The sequence below is a fragment of the Trachypithecus francoisi genome, unplaced genomic scaffold (assembly GCF_009764315.1).
Source record: "Trachypithecus francoisi isolate TF-2019V2 unplaced genomic scaffold, Tfra_2.0 Lachesis_group11, whole genome shotgun sequence".
NCBI lineage: Eukaryota > Metazoa > Chordata > Mammalia > Primates > Cercopithecidae > Trachypithecus > Trachypithecus francoisi.
Genome location: NW_022681456.1, coordinates 24371453 through 24389797, shown reverse-complemented (window position 1 = coordinate 24389797; position 18345 = coordinate 24371453). Strand labels below are relative to the sequence as shown.

Genomic DNA, 18345 nt, shown 5'->3' with positions numbered 1-18345 from the left:
CCTCCCACCCCAGCCTCCTGAGTAGCTGGGACCACAGGTGCACACTTCCACAGCCAGCTAACTTAAACATTGTTTGTAGAGACAGGGTTTTACCACGTTGCCCAAGCTGGTCTCAAACTCCTGGCCTCAAGAGATCTTCCCACCTCAGCCTTACCAAAGTGTTGGGATTATGGGCATGAGCCACCGTGCCCAGCCAGCCTTTTTATCTCTTAAATACAGAGGCTCATTGCCTCTGCAAACCATCGGTCTAGTTACTTTTTCTGGTATTTCTCTTTAAGAGTGCCTTCTATCTGTGACTTGCAATTAAGGTGTTTTCTTTTAAAGTAGAGTTATGGCCTTGTTCAGTGGCTTACACCTGTAATCCTAGAATTTGGGGAGGCTAAGGAGGGAGGATTGCTTCAGTTCAGGAGTTCAAGGCTGCAGTAAGCTAGGATTGCGCCACTGCACACCAGCCTAGCGGTGGAGCGAGGAGACTCTGTCTCAAAAATAAAAAATACAATAAAATCGAGTTATAAAGTTTCTTTTTAAAAGATACTTGACTAAAAGCATCAAGTTAAAGAAAAAGATGAAGGAAATAATAGTGTGTACAGATGATAACCCAGATATGACGGGAATCAGGAGGATGATGTTCAAACTACTGAAATTTGCAAATGTTGCCTGAAATCAAAGTGCTCTCTGTCCATTGCATTAAAACAAAACCCAAAACAGGGCACAGGGAGTGGAAAGGGGTCAAAGTGGTCAACAAACAGCTCTTACCATATAAACCACAGCAACAAAGTTGTCCATCTAAAATGGGGCGTGAAAAGGTCCCTCATTTTGCCTCGGTCTTCCTGTTTCAAAACAAGGACATAGTGTTTATTCTCTCCCCTACAGATGCATGAGAGATGGGCTGGTGGCCTGAGACTAGTGCACACCCAGGCTGGGAGGGAGGTTTCTGGTAAGTAGGACACTGGAGCTCTGATAACCCAGGTCTCAAATCTACAGGACGCAGCGTCCCAGCCCCTCCAGCCAGAACCCGACCGTGTCCAGGGGCATGATGCACACAGGACGGATCTCATGCCCTCCAACCTGGAAACCGGGACTTGGGAAGCAGATCCCTCCTTCCTGGCCCCTCAGACCTCAGCACAGACCTATGAACCCAGGGAGCAGAAAACCAGTCCAAAGCGTGTCCAGCCATTTCACATACACACATGCGCCTTCCCCAGTTCTAGGTCTAGGTGGCAACAGTTAATGTGCTGAGAAACGAATTCACCAAAGGCCAATTTCCCAAAAGATTGATTAGCTAAATGACCGATTGGCCACTTTTACATAATTTACAAATTCATCAAATCTTTGCTTTATAGTGTTCTTTAAAAAATATATGCTATGGCCAGGTATGGTGGTTCGTGCCCATAATCCCAGCACTTTGGGAGGCCAGGACAGGTTGATCACATGAAACCAGGGGTTCGAGACCAGCCTGGCTTTCCCTCATCCATGGAAGGAATCTCTCCCCAAAGGCAACCAAATGGGCTTCTGCACCTCTTGAGGAATCCCTCCTGCTTTGCCCCCTATAGATTTGGGGCAGGTCCCCTGGCCTCTATGTTGTCAGACCCAACACCTCCTTCCATCCTGGTGAAAGGCCACTCAGTTTTTCTTGCATAATATAAAAGGAATCAGAAATATAACTTTATTTTAAAAGGTAATTTCTTTATAGGATCTGATGTCTGCTTAAGGTATTTGTAATGTTTCTCCAATCTGCTTGGATGGTTCTTGAAGGCAAGGACTGCAGCCTTAAATCTGAATCTTTTCTCCCCACGTGTGCAATGCTGGTGCCTACATACAGTAGGCGCTCAGGAAGTTTCACCATGGTGGATTCCCTGATGGTGTTACCGGTGGAGTGAGGCACCATCCATTAAGAACAGCTACACAGGGTGCAGTTTGATCCCCTAGATCTAAGCACACTGCTTCCTAATGTGGTTTTATTGCACAGCTTTTGCCAGTCAATCTCATTTGCTAGTCAGACTTCATCTGTGCTGAAAGGCGAAACCAAAGCAGCAGTAGTTACAGGACCCATTAGCAGATGTTACATTTCTCTAATCACTGGTGAAATTCTCCAGGAAGCATTTTTAGAACTTGGCAGTGAAAATACAGATTGGAGTTGCCAAATTACCCTCGCGGGTCCTGTCTACTGGGCCCTCATCTGCTCCATGTGCACGCACACACCCCACCTTGGGTACACACATCCACGTGTGTCCATGCATGCATGCCCTACCCCATATGCACACACTCCCCTGAATGCACCCCGGCACGCACATTGCAGAGTCTATTGGTCCAGGCACTGACCTGTCTGGAGATGATGAGTTTCCCCAGTGGCATGGGAGCTCCGTTTTCCGTCGCTATCCTCTTCAAGGTGGCGATTGCCTTTTCCTGGTTCCCTGACAGCACATCATACCTTGCACTTTCCGGCAGCCACTGGGATGGGGAGACAGGAAACTCAGGCGTGGCTGGTTAGGGTGGAACGGAGCCACACACTCTTATTTGTGTGTGGGGTCTTTAAGGGTGGGGACTCTGGAGCCAGAGACCTGACTTCAAATCCTGGCCCTGCCATTTATTACGTTGGTTGTGTGACCCTGTACAATTACTTGACTTCTCTGTGCTTTCATTTCCTCCTCCACTAAATGTGAATGATAAGAGATCCTACCTCTTAGGGCTCTTGAGAGGATTAAACAGGATAATCCAGGCAAGGGGCCTAGCACAGTGCCTGGTATGGGTTAATGCAGTTATTATTATTGTCACGGTTGCTATTACTATTATTTGGGGCTGCTTTCAGAGTTACAGGCGAGGGCTGAATTAAATTGAGATCACTGTCAGAAATCTCACCCCCATCTCTCAAGGAATTGTACCTCATCTGTATTCAGCATCATCTTGCAAACTCAGTTCAAGAGAAAGAAAGAAATCAGAAAGATTTTTAGAACAATGGAAGTCCCAACCCCAAATGACTAGATACATACATTTCTGTAAAAATGGAGCAACGGCTGTTTGAAACAGCAGGTATATTGGAGAAAAGACTAGGAGTTAGAAGATCTAGTTTAGAGTTTTTTTGTCTATTTGCTGTAGGCCCTTTAACAAGTCAGCCCCTCGGTCGGGCGCGGTGACTCAAGCCTGTAATCCCAGCACTTTGGGAGGCCGAGACAGGTGGATCACGAGGTTAGGAGATTGAGACCATCCTGGCTAACACGGTGAAACCCCGTCTCTACTAAAAAATGCAAAAAAAAGAAAAAAAACTAGCCGGGCGAGGTGGCGGGTGCCTGTAGTCCCAGCTACTCGGGAGGCTGAGGCAGGAGAATGGCGTAAACCCGGGAGGCGGAGCTTGCAGTGAGCTGAGATCCGGCCACTGCACTCCAGCCTGGGTGACAGAGCCAGACTCCGTCTCAAAAAAAAAAAAAAAAAAAAAAAAAACAAGTCAGCCCCTCTGGGCTTCAGTTTTCTTATCAATAAAAAGAGGCTATAGCAGAGAGTGCAAATGCCCACCAACATTCTGTTTCCTTTTTCATAGTGCAAAGTTGTCCTTAGATGTGGCTGCCCGGACAGGGACTACATTTCCCAGCTCCTCTTGCATCTAGGTGGGACCATGTGACTTGCGTTCACCAGTGGCATATGAGCTGACTATTCCCTGCCAAGGTATTTAAAAAGTGACTGTGCAGTCTCCACTTGCCTTTTGCAAGTCTGTTGAGTGTATGTAGAAGACTTCAAAGCCCTAGAGGATAGCAGAGCCACCAACTGGACAAAAACTGGGCCCAGAATTCCACTTGCCAACCAGAAAAGTCATTCTGAACTATTGTGTTAGTGAGAGAGAAGCTCTTAGTGAGAGAGAAGCTCTTATCGTACTATGTTACTGAACTTGTGGGCTTCATTTGTTTCAGCAGCTGGTATCATCCTGACTAATACAGGGATTCATTAGAGTCCTGTGATTATTGGGAGGAATAAATGTGATAATGCATAGAGCACAAAGCCTGCCACACAGTTAAGCTTAATAATTATTAATACTTATTGTCATTACCAGAAATTTTTGTAGTATTTACCATACATGAGAACTACCCATCTCTAGGCTTATTTTAGTGCCTACTGGCTGTAAAGTGTTACATGCATGTGCCCATGAAATGATGAGTATGTGGCAAGATCTCAGTAGAGGGTGTGGTTTATGCAGAGCTGAGATGAAGAGATCATTTAAACTCCTGGAACAGCCATGTCTGAAATCAGATTTAATCCTCTGAAACGTATTTATTCCTCTCTTTTACTCAAGCCAGTTCGAATTGGGTTTCTGTCGCTTGCAACTTAAGAGTCTCAACTAGTGCAATACAATCACTTTAAGTGTAGATTTTGCAATGATGGGGCCAATGTATCCTCCCATCCCCAGTTATCTCCCCAGAAAACATCCCAGAAGTGTCTGTCTGGAGGAAATCTAATACTCCATGCTGGGGCTACCCCAGGCCATAGCTCCCTTGTCTCATTTCCTGATTTAAAAAAATAATCTTAAAAGGTGGCTTTGGTATCCTTCTCCATCCCCTCCCCACCAAAATAGAGTAGACTGTAAGGTGTCAGGTAGCAAAAGCTGAAATCTCTTAAAGGATACCTACGAAACACAGCACGGCGAAGAGGAGGAGCGGGACAGCCGAGAGGATGAGCAGCCAACGCCAGCCCAGGCTGGGCATCACGAACACAGCCAGGACGACCTCAAACACTGTCCCGATGGCCCAGAATACCTGGCACAGGAGAATCAGGGTCAGTGGTGGGAGAAGCATGGTCCTCACAGTGAGGAATTATGGGGGCACTGTGGACAAGGGTATCTCTATGGGTAAGGGGTTACTGGAGTCAGCAAGGTTAGAATAGTCACCCTTTCCCTGTGGTCTGTATGGTTGAGCCAGGGCTGCCACGTTGCCCAGCTTACGAGGGTACCATCTACACTGTATAATATTTGCATGTCACCCGCTGGAGCTGGGCAATGTGGCAGCTCTGGTTAAGGAGATCAATATGATCAACATTACGTGATATCACATTGGTAGTGAACACATTGGTTTTCTCTCTCTCTCTCTCTCTCTTCTCTCTCTCTCTCTCTCTCTCTCTCTCTGTCTTGCTCTGTTGCCCAGGCTGGAGTACAGTGTGTCCCAATCATGGCTCACTGTAGCCTCAACCTCCCAGGCTCAAGATCAGCTGGTCTAGATGTATTTCTTTTTCTTCCACTCCTCCTCTTCCTCCTTTTTCTCCTCCTTCTCCTCCTCCTCCTTCTCCTCCTCCTCCTCCTCCTTCTTCACTCTTCCTCTTCCTCTTCTTTTTTTTTTTTTTTTTTTAGACAGAGTCTTGCCATGTTGCCTAGGCTGGAGTGTAATGGCACGATCTCAGCTCACTACAACCTCCGCCTCCTGGGTTCAAGCAATTATCCTGCCTCAGCCTCCTGACTAGCTGGTATTACAGTCCACCACCACACCTGACTAATTTTTTGTATTTTTTAGTAGAGATGGGTTTTCACAATGTTGGCCAGGCTGGTTGCAAATCCCTGATCTCAGGTGATCCAAATGCCTTGGCCTCCCAAAGTACTGGGATTATGGGCATGAGTCACTGTGCCTAGCCTTTTTTTTTTTTTTTTTTAAATAGATGGGGTCTTGCTCTACCACTCAGGCTGGAGTGCAGTGATGTGATCACACGTCACTGTAAACTCAAACTCCTGGCCTCAAGTGATCCTCCTGCCTCGGCCTCCCAAAGTCCCAGATGCATTTCAATATTTAAACAACAGATTCTTCCACATCAGTGTGGATCAGTGGAGCATCGCCCTAATTGGTAAGAAGCAGATGTAGTCAGGATGTTGGGCTGTGGGATCAATGCAATTAAAATTGTCAGTGTGGTTATAGTGATTGGGGACATCAGAGTGGGTTCATTGTCATCACTGTTGGAATCAATGTCCGGCATGGGCAAATAAACCATTCTGCCACTGTGTGGAGGGGCCACTGGGCAGCTGCATGAGGCAGGGAGTCATGGAGCCATTGTATTTGCTCTGAGATCTTTCAGATCATGGTTAGAAAATGGGTCACGAGACCCTGGAAGAAAAACTTGAGAGGAACTAGCTGGACCACGAAAGTTTTAAGGTAGTCTATAGGCCACAGAAATGGTCAAGAATGGAAATTCTTGACTAAAAAGACAGGTGGTGGGTGATGATATGGGTGTGGGCCAGAGTTTGGTCTACTAACGCCACACATTCAACACCAGCTCTCAGATACAAGCTATTTACAGTTCAAGAAAACATACTCTTCCATACCCTTGCTGACATTTTTTTTTTTTTTGAGGGATGATAGATTGAATGTTCTTGTCAATTGAAGAATTTGTCCATATTGCAAAACTGGCATGTCAGAAATGATGTAACTGATCCTTTTACATCTTTACATATTGAGTCTGTAATATTTTTTTCTTAAACTCCCTTTTCCTTGGCCTGTGGCTCAAGACATCTGAGAACCTCCTGCCGGAATCCACACGCTCTAGAGACCCAGGCCGCTCTCCTCCTTACCTCAATCAGCAAAATACATTTAGCTCTGGCTTTCATGGGAAGGAACTCGGCATACAGCGTCACCCTGGAAATGTAAAAGGGACAGAAAAAGAATTAAGATCAGAACTGGGTGGGCAAATGGCTACCGTTTTCTGAATTTCCTGCCAACATTCCTCCAAGGGTGGTCAGTGAACCACTTACATCAGAATTTCCTGAGATGATGATGGTTAAATATACAGATCTCTAGCTCCCTCCCTCCCCAGACCTTCAGAAACAGACTCCCAGGGATAAGGCCCTGACATCTGCATTTTTATTTTATTGTATTTATTTATTTATTTATGAGTTGGTGTCTCACTCTGGCACCCTGGCTGAAGTGCAATCATAGCTCACTGCACAACCTTGAACTCCTGGGCTTAAGTGATCCTCCTGCCTCAGCCTCCAGAGCAGCTAAGACTACAGTCATGCACCACCACTCCTGGCTAATTATTATGATGATGATTTGTACAGATGTATGTTACCCAGGCTGGTCTCGAACTCCTGGCCTCAAGTGATCCTCCCATCTCGGACTCCAAAAGCTCTGGGAATATAGATATGAGGCACCATGCCCGGCCTCACCTGCATTTTTGACTCCCCAAGTGATTCTCAAATTTCCTAACTGCTGCCATTGAGCCCTACCCATAATCCAATAAGTCCAGGGAAAAATGTTTTTTTGGCAGGAACTCTTCAACCTGAGCCCTTCTCAGCACACCAGGGCACACAATGTCAACCTGTCCCATCACTGGTGACATTACTCTTCATCACCTGATCAAGCTGGTGATGGAGATTGCCAGCTTGGTAATCTGGTCTGAGAGATTTCTCAACCCTAAGTTATAATTTTCCATTTGTGATTAAGAATATATCCCCTTTGTGGGGAAGTATTCAGATTATGCCAATATCCTGTTCCCCACATAACCTCTACCCACCAGCTTTAGTCATTGACTATCTCTATCTATGTCATCTACAACTGTGATGGTAACAAATGGTTGTTTTTGTTTGTTTGTTTTGTTTTTTGAGACAGGGTGCATGGTGTGATCATGGCTCACTGCAGCTTCAACCTTCCAGGCTCAAGCCATCCTCTTACCAGCCTCCAAGACTACAGGTGCTGGGACTATAGGCACATGCCACCACGCCCCAGTAATTTTTATTTTTTTTGTTATTGTGGAGATAAGGTCTCACTATGTTGTTCATGCTGGTCTCAAACTCCTGGGCTCAAGCTGTCTTCCTGCCTTGACTTCCCAAAGCGCTAGGATTACAGGCATGAGCCACTGCGCCCAGCCCCACAAATGGTATTTTTTATTTTTGTCATTCCTTCTGTATTTATTAGTTGACATTCAACTGTAAGAAAGAGATTTTCCTTCTTTCCTTCATCTTATCTGTCTATCCATTTAATCGGTATGGACTTGTGGAGTCCTATTTATGCAGTGGGTTATAGCCCATTATTATTTTGATGCTCAGAAGAGCTTTTCCTCCTCCCCTTTATCTATCTTATCTATCTATCTAGTATCTATCTATCTATCTACCTATCTGTCCTTTTAATCAATAAGGACTGGCAGATTCCAATTTTATTCCATGAGTTGAAGCCTAGTAGTAGTAGTAGTAGTAGTAGTAGTAGTAGTATTTTGAGACAGGGTCTTACTCTGTTGCTCAGGCTGGAGTGCAGTGGCACACAATCTTGGCTCACTGAAACCTCCACCTCCTGGGTTCAAGCAATTCTCCCACCTCAGTCTCCTGAGTAGCTGAGATTACAGGTGCCCGCCACCATGCCTGGCTAATTTTTGTATCTTTTGGTAGAGATAGAGTTTCACCATGTTGCCCAGGCTGGTCTCAAATTTCTGACCTCAAGTGATCTGCCCGCCTCAGCCTCCTAAAGTGCTGGAATTACAGGTGTGAGCCACCATACCCAGCCTGCAACCTGTTATTATTTTGACGCTCAGACTGTCCCAGATCTGCCCAGTGGGAGCCCCTTCAAGCTGATTCTTATTGTTTTTGTGGCCTGTCTCCATCATTCCTTGAGGTCTTCCCTATTTTCTAGCACAAGATATCCAGCTCATCTTGTACTTCCTTTGCCCCAGCCCTGGAGTCTGTCATCACCTTTCTAAGAAGCCCTGGTTCCCTTTGGCAGAAGATGGTATTTAGAAACCAAGATCTCTGTGCTCAGTGTGCTCATTGCTCCTGGGGTGTCACTGCTGCTGGGTCCTCTTGGCGGACACAGCTAAGAGATTATCTGTCTATCTATCTATCTATCTCTATCTTACTTCTCTCCCTCTCTCTTCACACACTCACCATATCTATAACTATCTGTGTATATTTATTTAAAAACGAGTTCATACTGATACTTTCCATTTCAGTTCATCACCTTAGGGTTCATTCTAACCTTCCTCACTTCCATGCTGCAATTCCCTTCTCCAAGAATGGGAAATCTGGTCTTATTATCCTCAATACAGTTACGTCTTTGCTCAATTTACTTGTTTCCTTAATGTAAGCAATGTCCCAACTGCACTGGCTGCCTCCTCTGTCTGCTGCTTCCACACTTTCCTCCTTTTCACTTCCTCAACCTTTGGGCATGCTGGACATGGAAGGGAACTTTGAAATCAATCCCTGCTCCCACCTACCCCATGCTGCCTTCAATTTTGCTAGAAAGAGGAGGCCTTCTTTTCTCTCATATCTCCCACCTAAGCCAGGCATCTGAGCTACTAAATGGCCTCATGTTATTCTCCTAGCTCTTCTTAAGGGGTGGGGGGTTGGGGGATAAAGGGAAGTTAATTCCTTTAACTCTTTGAAGGCAGATGGTGCTGGGGATCCATTTAGATCTCCTAGGATCCCTTTACTAGGTCTGTATGCCCACCTTGCGCTTCTGCTAATGGCTCATACCTGCAACCTTCTCTTATGGATGCTGTTGAGCAACTGAAGCTGCATCATCCCAGAGGTACCTAGGAGTTATGCCCATCTCCCCAGGGCAGGCTGCAGACTGGCGTGTATGTGTATAAAAGGCCCACCCCCTGGTATTGGGGGAGGGGGTGGGGGTCAGACCCTGTGGAGCAATGAACACTCCTTAGCTCCCTGTGTGCTCAGGTGAGTCCAGAAGAAACCACATCCTTGTGAACTTCTTCCCTGTATCTTTCTCTTAGCATCTTTCACTCTTACAGCTTCCTCCCAAGAACACTTTCAATAAATCACTTATAGAGAGATCTCTGCCCCCGGTTCTGTCTGCTTCTATGCAGCCCAATCGATGGGTTTCCTTACAGAGCATTTCACTTTTCAAAAGGTGGCCTCAGCAATACCACTGAGATTTAGACACAGTTCTTTCTATAATCAGTAAAAGTCCTTGTTAGGATTCTGAGCAAAGGCACTTCTGTCCAAAGCAAGAAGAATTCTCAGGAGCCTCAGAAGAAGGGCTAGGGCTTCAGTAGTTCAGTGGGACTCTCTTTAGAGAAAAGCAAGAAGAAAATGTTAATGCCAGCTAGTCTCACTTCATAGTATATTTTAGTACATTCTCTCTTTCTGTCTTAGTCTCTCTTTTTCTCTCTGTATGAATCCCTAACTGAGATCATACTCAAGAATGCCTACTATCAATCTGATTTATAAACAAGCATTTCCATGCCATTTAATAGGCTCTTGCACACATCTATTCTATCACATGTATGAACCATACTATCCTTAATAATAGCAACCTTTTACTGAGTATCTGCTATGTGTTTAACATTACTCTAGATCTTCTGCATGGATTAGCTCACCCAATAAGAATTGCAAGTCATGGGGGTAAGTAATTACAATTCCCAATGTGTGTGTGTGTGTATGTGTGTGTGTGTGTGAGACAGAGAGAGAGAGAGAGATGGTTTGGTTCTTGGCCCCACTCAAATCTCATGTTGAAATGTAACTCCCAGTGTTGGGGGAGGGACCTGGTAGGAGGTAATTGGCTCTTGGGGGTGGTTTTCCCCCTCGCAGTTCTCATGATAGTGAGTGAGTTTTCATGAGATCCAGTTGTTTAAAAGTGTGTAGCACTTCCCTCTTCACTCTCTCTCTCCTGCTGTCATGTGAAGATATGCTTGCTTCATCTTTGCCTTCCACCATGCTTGTAAGTTTCCTGATTCCTCCCCAGTCATACCTCCTGTACAGCCTGTGGAACTGTGAGTCAATTAAACCTCTTTTCTTTATAAAATACCCAGTCTTAGATAGTTATTTACAGCACTGTGAGAATGGACTACCACCATTTTCATATCTACATCTATCAACAACAGAAAAGTTGTTACTTGACCAGGATTGCATAGCTAGTAAGTTAGTAAGCAGAAGAGCCAACATTTTAAACTAGGTTTGTCTATATCATGCAACCCATGAATCACTTCCCTGTTGGGACGGTTTCACAGTTATAAACAACATTTCCTTAAACATCTTTAGGCTGAAAGTCGTTGTCTTCACCTTGTTTCCTTAGGACAGCTCCCTCTCAGTAGAATTTGAGTTAGAGGGTATGCCTGTTTTTATGATTTGAGATATATACTACCAAAGTGCTTCTCCAAAAAGTTGTTCCAATTTATATTCCCTCCAGTACCTCACTCAACAGAAAACCACGAGGAATTTCATTAACTAAACCCTGATAATAGAAACCAAGATTATAGTGGTTGCTAAAGATTGCACCAATTATCACGGATGACTTTGATATTTTATTCTATTTTCCGAATGGTATGCTTATATTATTATTATTATTTTATTTTATTTTTTTTTTTTTGAGACAGAGTCTCGCTCTGTCGCCCGGGCTGGAGTGCAATGGCCGGATCTCAGCTCACTGCAAGCTCCGCCTCCCGGATTTACGCCATTCTCCTGCCTCAGCCTCCCGAGTAGCTGGGACTACAGGCGCCCGCCACCTCGCCCGGCTAGTTTTTTGTATTTTTTAGTAGAGACGGGGTTTCACCGTGTTAGCCAGGATGGTCTCGATCTCCTGACCTCGTGATCCGCCCGTCTCGGCCTCCCAAAGTGCTGGGATTACAGGCTTGAGCCACCGCGCCCGGCCTGCTTATATTATTTTTAAAAATCAATAGTAATACCATGTTTACCTTTCCCTCGCCAAATTGAAGTCAAACTACTACTCATGCAAAAATGTGCAGTAGGGTATTCTAAGGGCAAAGCTGTTTCTATCCTTAGAGATCAAGGATTTGTTTTTATAATAAAGCTATAACCTATTTAATGAAGTCTTTTCATTCTGTTTTTTTTTCAGTTATAGAGTATTATATGAATGCAATCTCATTGTAAAATAATTTACCAATACATAAGCATGCAGAGCGTATGACGATTCTTCCTCTCCCTATGACCCCAACTTCCATTTCCCTTCCCGAAAGCCATAACTACTAATCAGAGTTTGCTTTGTAATCTTTCGGCGTTGTTTTTTTCTTTTTTTCTGACACGGAGTCTCACTGTCTCACTCAGGCTGCAGTGCAGTGGTGCGATCTCAGGCTCACTGCAACCTCTGCCTCCCAGGTCCAAACAGTTCTCCTGCCTCAGCTTCCCTAGTAGCTGGGATTACAGGTGCACGCCACAATGCCCAGCTAATTTTATTGTATTTTTTAATAGAGATGGGGTTTCACTATGTTAGCCAGGCTGGTCTCGAACTCCTGACCTCAAGTGATCCACCCGCCTTGGCCTCCCAAAGTGTTGGGATTACAGGCATAAGCCACTGTGCCTGGCCTGCAATCTTTCAGCCTCTTTTCTATGAAAAAATAAATACATAAGTTTAACTAACATGCTATTTCTTTCTTTCATTTTCCCTTCTCTTTCCTTACCTCTCTCCTACCTTTTCCTCCCTCTCTTCTTTCCTTTTTTTTTTTTTTGAGACAGAGTCTCGCTCTGTCACCCAGGCTGGAGTGCAATGGTGCAATCTCGGCTCACTGTAAGCTCCACCTCCCGGGTTCACGCCATTCTCCTGCCTCAGCCTCTCGAGTAGCTGGGACTACAGGCGCCCGCCACCATGCCTGGCTAATTTTTGTATTTTTAGTACAGATGGGGTTTCACCGTGTTAGCCAGGATGGTCTCTATCTCCTGACCTCGTGATCTGCCCACCTCGGCCTCTCAAAGTGCTGGGATTACAGGTGTGAGCCACTGCACCTGGCCTCTTTCCTTCTTCTTTTTTTTTTTTCTTAACACACACAGCGCACCGTCAGCATTCCACCCAAACATCCCCATTCTTAGCACATCCATGCATGCCAGCCCACCTTCCAACTGCCAGTACCTGTGACTGTTTCCAGAGAACTTTCTCTGGCCATTAAAGCTTGCCTGGCCAGCCTTTGTGGCAGGCCAGAAGTGCCAAAGAATTAAACTTCCCGGGAGTCACTCTCACTGGACAGTTCCCTCATCTGTGAAGCGGGACCATTTGGAGGACCTGCGGCTGAGTCTCCCAGAGGAAACTTCTTGCTCTTGAATTTCTGTGTTAGAATCTGCTTCAACAAGACAACATGGAAATCTTTTCATGTTAGGAGAGGTAAATCTACAGTTTTATTTATTTTTGAGACAGGGTCTGGTTTGTCACCCAGGCTGGAGTGTAGTGGTGCGATCATAGCTCGCTGCAGCCTTGAGCTCCGGGGCTCAAATGATTCTCCCGCCTCAGTCTCCCAAGTAGCTGGGGTGACAGGCATGCGCAGTCATGCCCAGCTAATTTTTCCTTTTCTTTCTTCTTTTTTTTTGTAGACATGGAGTCTCACTATTTTGTCCAGGCTGGTCTCACACTCCTGGGCTCAAGCGATCCTTTTGCCTTGGCCTCCCAAAGTGCTGGAACTAGAGGCATGAGCCACCATGCCTGGCCAAGAATTACTCTTTTTATTTTTTTCTTTTGAGACAGCATCTCACTCTGTCACCCAGGCTGGAGTGCAGTGACACGATCTCAGCTTACTGTAGCCTTGACCTCCTGGGGTAGATGATCCTCCCACCTCAGCCTCCTGAATAGCTGGGACTACAGGTGTGCACCACCACACTTGGCTAATTTTTGTATTTTTTGCAGAGACAAGGTTTCACCATGTTGCCCAGGCTGGTCTTGAATGCCTGAGTCAAGCGATCTGCCTGCTTCAGTCTCCTCCTAAAGTGCTGGGATTGCAGGCATGAGCCACCACGCTCAGCTGAGCATTATTTTTTTTTTTTTTTTTTTTTTTTGAGACGGAGTCTCGCTCTGTCGCCCAGGCTGGAGTGCTGTGGCCGGATCTCGGCTCACTGCAAGCTCCGCCTCCCGGGTTCACGCCATTCTCCTGCCTCAGCCTCCCGAGCAGCTGGGACTACAGGCGCCCACCACCTCGCCCGGCTAGTTTTTTGTATTTTTTAGTAGAGACGGGGTTTCACCGTGTTAGCCAGGATGGTCTCGATCTCCTGACCTCGTGATCCACCCGACTCGGCCTCCCAAAGTGCTGGGATTACAGGCTTGAGCCACCGCGCCCGGCCAGCTGAGCATTATTCTTAACAGCTGCATAGCCTTCCTCATCTCGGTAGTATCATCATTTATTTAACTGCCCCCTATTGATGAATGCTTAGGTTGTGTTCAGTTTCTTCCTTTTGCCACCTGTGCTACAAGAAACGTCTTTTCCTATAATTGTTGTGCCCCACATTTGGCCATTATTTATAGCAGTTCATTATGAAAACAAGCTACTTGATCTTTATCCAAAGTATGGCAATTATTATAATCAGACTGAAAAATAAAAGAATGAGCAATGAAATTAGCAATGCCAAGAATCAGCTGATTCTGGCATAAATAAATTCCCACTGCAAATAATCACATTTACAGCACTGGGCAATTAGAGGCTTGCCATTTGGATCACGTGTTTGGAAAGAAAGAACCTGTGATCTCAGCCTGGCATTTCTGCCTGGTCTTTGGAGGAACGAGGACAGGCTTTGTGTATAAGCTCATTGTTACACCAATTTGAAGATCATTCTAGGGCAGGTTTCAAGGAAGAACAGCTGGGCAGCTACCTGAGGTATTGTCTTTAAGAGTAGCTAAAACACAAGGAGGGCGTGGGTTACCTTACTCCAGGTTTCCCCTCGCAGCGGCTTACATAAATGGTGTTTGACTGCGGTGCATGGCGCCCTCTACTGGAAGTAAAACATACTGGCCCAGTGCCAACCTGTGTTGGTATTTTCATGGAGAGACACGGCGCAGTAAGAGGTGATTATCATTTCGTTGGTGCTTATTTGCATTTTCTAAATTTTCTAAAACAAAGTATACTGTTTGTAATGACAAAAATAAAATTGTATTTAATTCCCTGGCTTGAATTAAAGTCTATTCCTTCTTGATGTCCCTCCGTAGACAGAAAGTGTCATTATCTGGGATTCTACACGTGATTTCTCTTACCTGCCTTAAAGGGAATATAAACCTGTTAAGAACCACCAGCTCTACACACCAGAGTCATTCTCCAAATCAGTACCAGGGACGCCGTGGACATAAATGATTTAACAGGACCTTCTGACTATATGTGCTAGAAACCCCTTTGAAATTGTTGTTCAACATGGTTAGGGCTTTGACACCAGACACACCTGGATTTGAACCCAGTTATAACCGGCTTGCCAAAGTTGCTCCAATACTTTCCTTCCCAGTATCTATGCACCTTTGCAGTGTGACTGCAGCACATCCCATCAAGAGTTCATTTCCCCCTCCCTGGGATCTGGGTGGCCTTGTGACTTGCTTTGACCATCAGAATGTAGCAGAAACGATGTTATGCTAGTTCCAAGCTTAGGCCTCGAGAAGCTTTGTGGCTTCTGCTTGCTGCCGTCCACCCTTGTCCAGGTGCCATGGGACCAGGTGCCCGGGTGCCCCCTGATTCAGTGGACTGAAGACATTTGAGCAAGCCCCATAGAGTCTAGAGGAGCCACCAAACTGCCTCACTGCAGAATCATGAGTTGAATTAATCATTGTTTTAAACCATGAATGCGAAGGTGGTTTGTTACAAAGTAGAAGCAAACCCTACATTCCACTTTTTTTTTTTTTTTGAGGCGGAGTCTCGCTCTGTCGCCCGGACTGGAGTGCAGTGGCCAGATCTCAGCTCACTGCAAGCTCCGCCTCCTGGGTTTCCGCCATTCTCCTGCCTCCGCCTCCCAAGTAGCTGGGACTACAGGCGCCCGCCACCTCGCCCGGCTAGTTTTTGTATTTTTAGTAGAGACGGGGTTTCACCGTATTAGCCAGGATGGTCTCGATCTCCTGACCTCGTGATCCGCCCGTCTCGGCCTCCCAAAGTGCTGGGATTACAGGCTTGAGCCACCGCGCCCGGCCTTTTTTCAAGTCAGAGTCTCACTCTGTCACCCAGGCTGGAGTGTAGTGGTGCAATCTCAGCTCACTGCAACCTCCACTTCCGGGTTCAAGCGATTCTCCTACCTCAGCCTCCCAAGTAGCTAAGATTACAGGTGTGCACCATCATGCCTGGCTATTTTTGTATTTTTAGTAGAGACGGGGTTTCACCGTATTAGCCAGGATGGTCTCGATCTCCTGACCTCGTGATCCGCCCGTCTCGGCCTCCCAAAGTGCTGGGATTACAGGCTTGAGCCACCGCGCCCGGCCTTTTTTCAAGTCAGAGTCTCACTCTGTCACCCAGGCTGGAGTGTAGTGGTGCAATCTCAGCTCACTGCAACCTCCACTTCCCGGGTTCAAGCGATTCTCCTACCTCAGCCTCCCAAGTAGCTAAGATTACAGGTGTGCACCATCATGCCTGGCTAATTTTTGTATTTTTAGAAGAGATGGAGTTTTGCCATGTTGCCCAGGCTAGTCTCAAACTCCTGGCCTCAAGTGATCCACCCGCCCCAGCCTTCCAAAGTGCTGGAATTACAGGCGTGAGCCACTGTGCCCAGGCCTCCTACACTACACGTAATAACCATCTGGTCAGGCATGATGACTCACACCTGTAATCCCAACACTTTGGGAGGCCAAGATGGGAGGATCACTTGAGTTCAAGAACAGCCTGGGTAACATAGTGAGACCATCTACCCTGTCCTCTGTAGCCCATCTCAACAAAAAATTTAAAAAATTAGCTGGGTGTGGTGGCACACACTTTACTCTAGTGACTCCAGAGGCTGTGGTGGGAGGATCGCTTGAGCCCAAAAGTTTGAGGCTGCAGGGAGGTATGGTCATGTTGCTGCACTCCAGCCTCGGCAACAGAGCAAAATCTGGTTTCAAAAATAATAATAACAACTATCTGACCTCCAGCAAGTCCCTTGTGAGCTCTAAGCCTCGGTTTTCGCATCTGTCATATGACGATAAAACAGTTGTTCAATGGACCAAGTAAGGTAGTCTGAGCAGAACGTTTAGCAAAGTGCCCAGCACTTGGTAAACTCCATTATTATCATCATCATCATCACTATTAAGGCTAATGTTGTTGTTGTTCTTATCACCAAGAATGAGAATCTCTACTTTGGGGGAAGGAAGAAAAGAATGAGGAAGGGAGGAGAGAAGGGGGGTCGTAGAAAAGCACAGATCAGGGTAGAGGAACAGGATCCTTAATGACCTAATTGACTTTCTTTCTTTCTTTTTTTTTTTTTTGAGATGGAGTTTCATTCTTGTTGCCCAGGCTGGAGTGCAATGGCGCGATCTCAGCTCACTACAACCTCTGCCTCCCAGGTTCAAGCGATTCTCCTGCCTCAGCCTCCCGAGTAACTGGGATTACAGGCATGTGCCACCATACCCAGCTAATTTTGTATTTTTAGTAGAGACGGGGCTTCTCCATGTTGGTCAGGCTGGTTTCGAACTCCCCACCTCAGGTGATCCACCCGTCTCGGCCTCCCAAAGTGCTGGGATTACAAGCGTGAACCACCACTCCCAGCCCTAATTGACATTTATACTTAACATTCAGAGTACATTACAGGGACTTTCGGTTGTTGAGCCTTTAAGACTTACACAGCAAAATCTTTTTCATCTGATTTTATGAGTTGCTGCAATAGGGTATAGCTATTGTAAATTAATGGAAACTTTTAATTGTATTTAATCACATCAAAATATCTCCAACTAAATGTTTCCAAATCATGAACTTAGGGGAGTCATTTTTGTAACTGGATAGGAACATTGTATAATTAAGACATTATTTTTGTGTAAGTGGATAGAGTTACAGTGGTGGGAAGCCAGTGGCTGTCTTGGGTGGCTAAATATTTCTTCTGTAATTTCGTTTCTAGTTTTTATTTGCCCTCCTCACAGATAAAAGAGCTATTTAGGCTGGGTGGGGTGGCTCACGCCTGTAATCCCAGCACTTTGGAAGGCTGAGGCAGGCGAGTCACTTGAGGTCAGGAGTTCGAGACCAGCCTGGCCAACCTGGTGAAACCCCATCTCTATTAAAAATACAAAAATTAGCCAGGTGTGGTGGCGTGCTCCTGTAATCCCAGCTACTTGGGAAGCTGAGGTGGGAGGATAGCTTGAACCCAGGAGGTGTAGGTTGCAGTGAGCCAAGATATCATGCCACTGCATTCCAGCCTGGGTGACAAAAAAAAAAAAAAAAAACTATTCAGTGGAGTAGTTCAGAGAATAGGTTTAGAGGGTCAAGTGATGTCTAAACCTTAGCTCTGCCATTTACTAGCTATGTGACCTTGGGCATGCTACTTAGTTTCTACAAAGCTCCAGCTTTTGTACCTGTAAAGTGGAGATGATCATAACATCTATATCCTAAGATGTTATGAGCATTAAAGTGGTAATATATGTAAAGAACGAGGCTCAGTGTCTGGAATGTAGTAATAGCTCAATAACCAAAAGGAAGGGCTATCGCAGTGTTCAATACATGAACAACTAAATGGGGAAAAGGTAGGGAGCAGGCAGGCAAGCCGGGGACCCTTAAGACAAGCATGAGATAAGGGGG

The 18345-nt window shown here is 45.8% G+C and overlaps 1 protein-coding gene across 3 annotated transcripts in view; it reads right to left on the bottom strand.

Annotated features, from left to right (window-relative positions):
* Positions 1 to 18345, bottom strand: part of SVOP (SV2 related protein) — a 112202-nt gene that overhangs the window by 29770 nt on the left and 64087 nt on the right. For all 3 annotated transcript variants that reach the window (XM_033220721.1, XM_033220723.1, XM_033220722.1), the window contains exons 7-10: positions 6536 to 6599; positions 4617 to 4742; positions 2323 to 2451; positions 757 to 830 (exon numbers count right to left, since the gene is read on the bottom strand). In XM_033220721.1, the coding sequence (XP_033076612.1) occupies positions 757 to 830; positions 2323 to 2451; positions 4617 to 4742; positions 6536 to 6599 (393 nt within the window). The remainder of the gene's footprint in view (positions 1 to 756; positions 831 to 2322; positions 2452 to 4616; positions 4743 to 6535; positions 6600 to 18345) is intronic.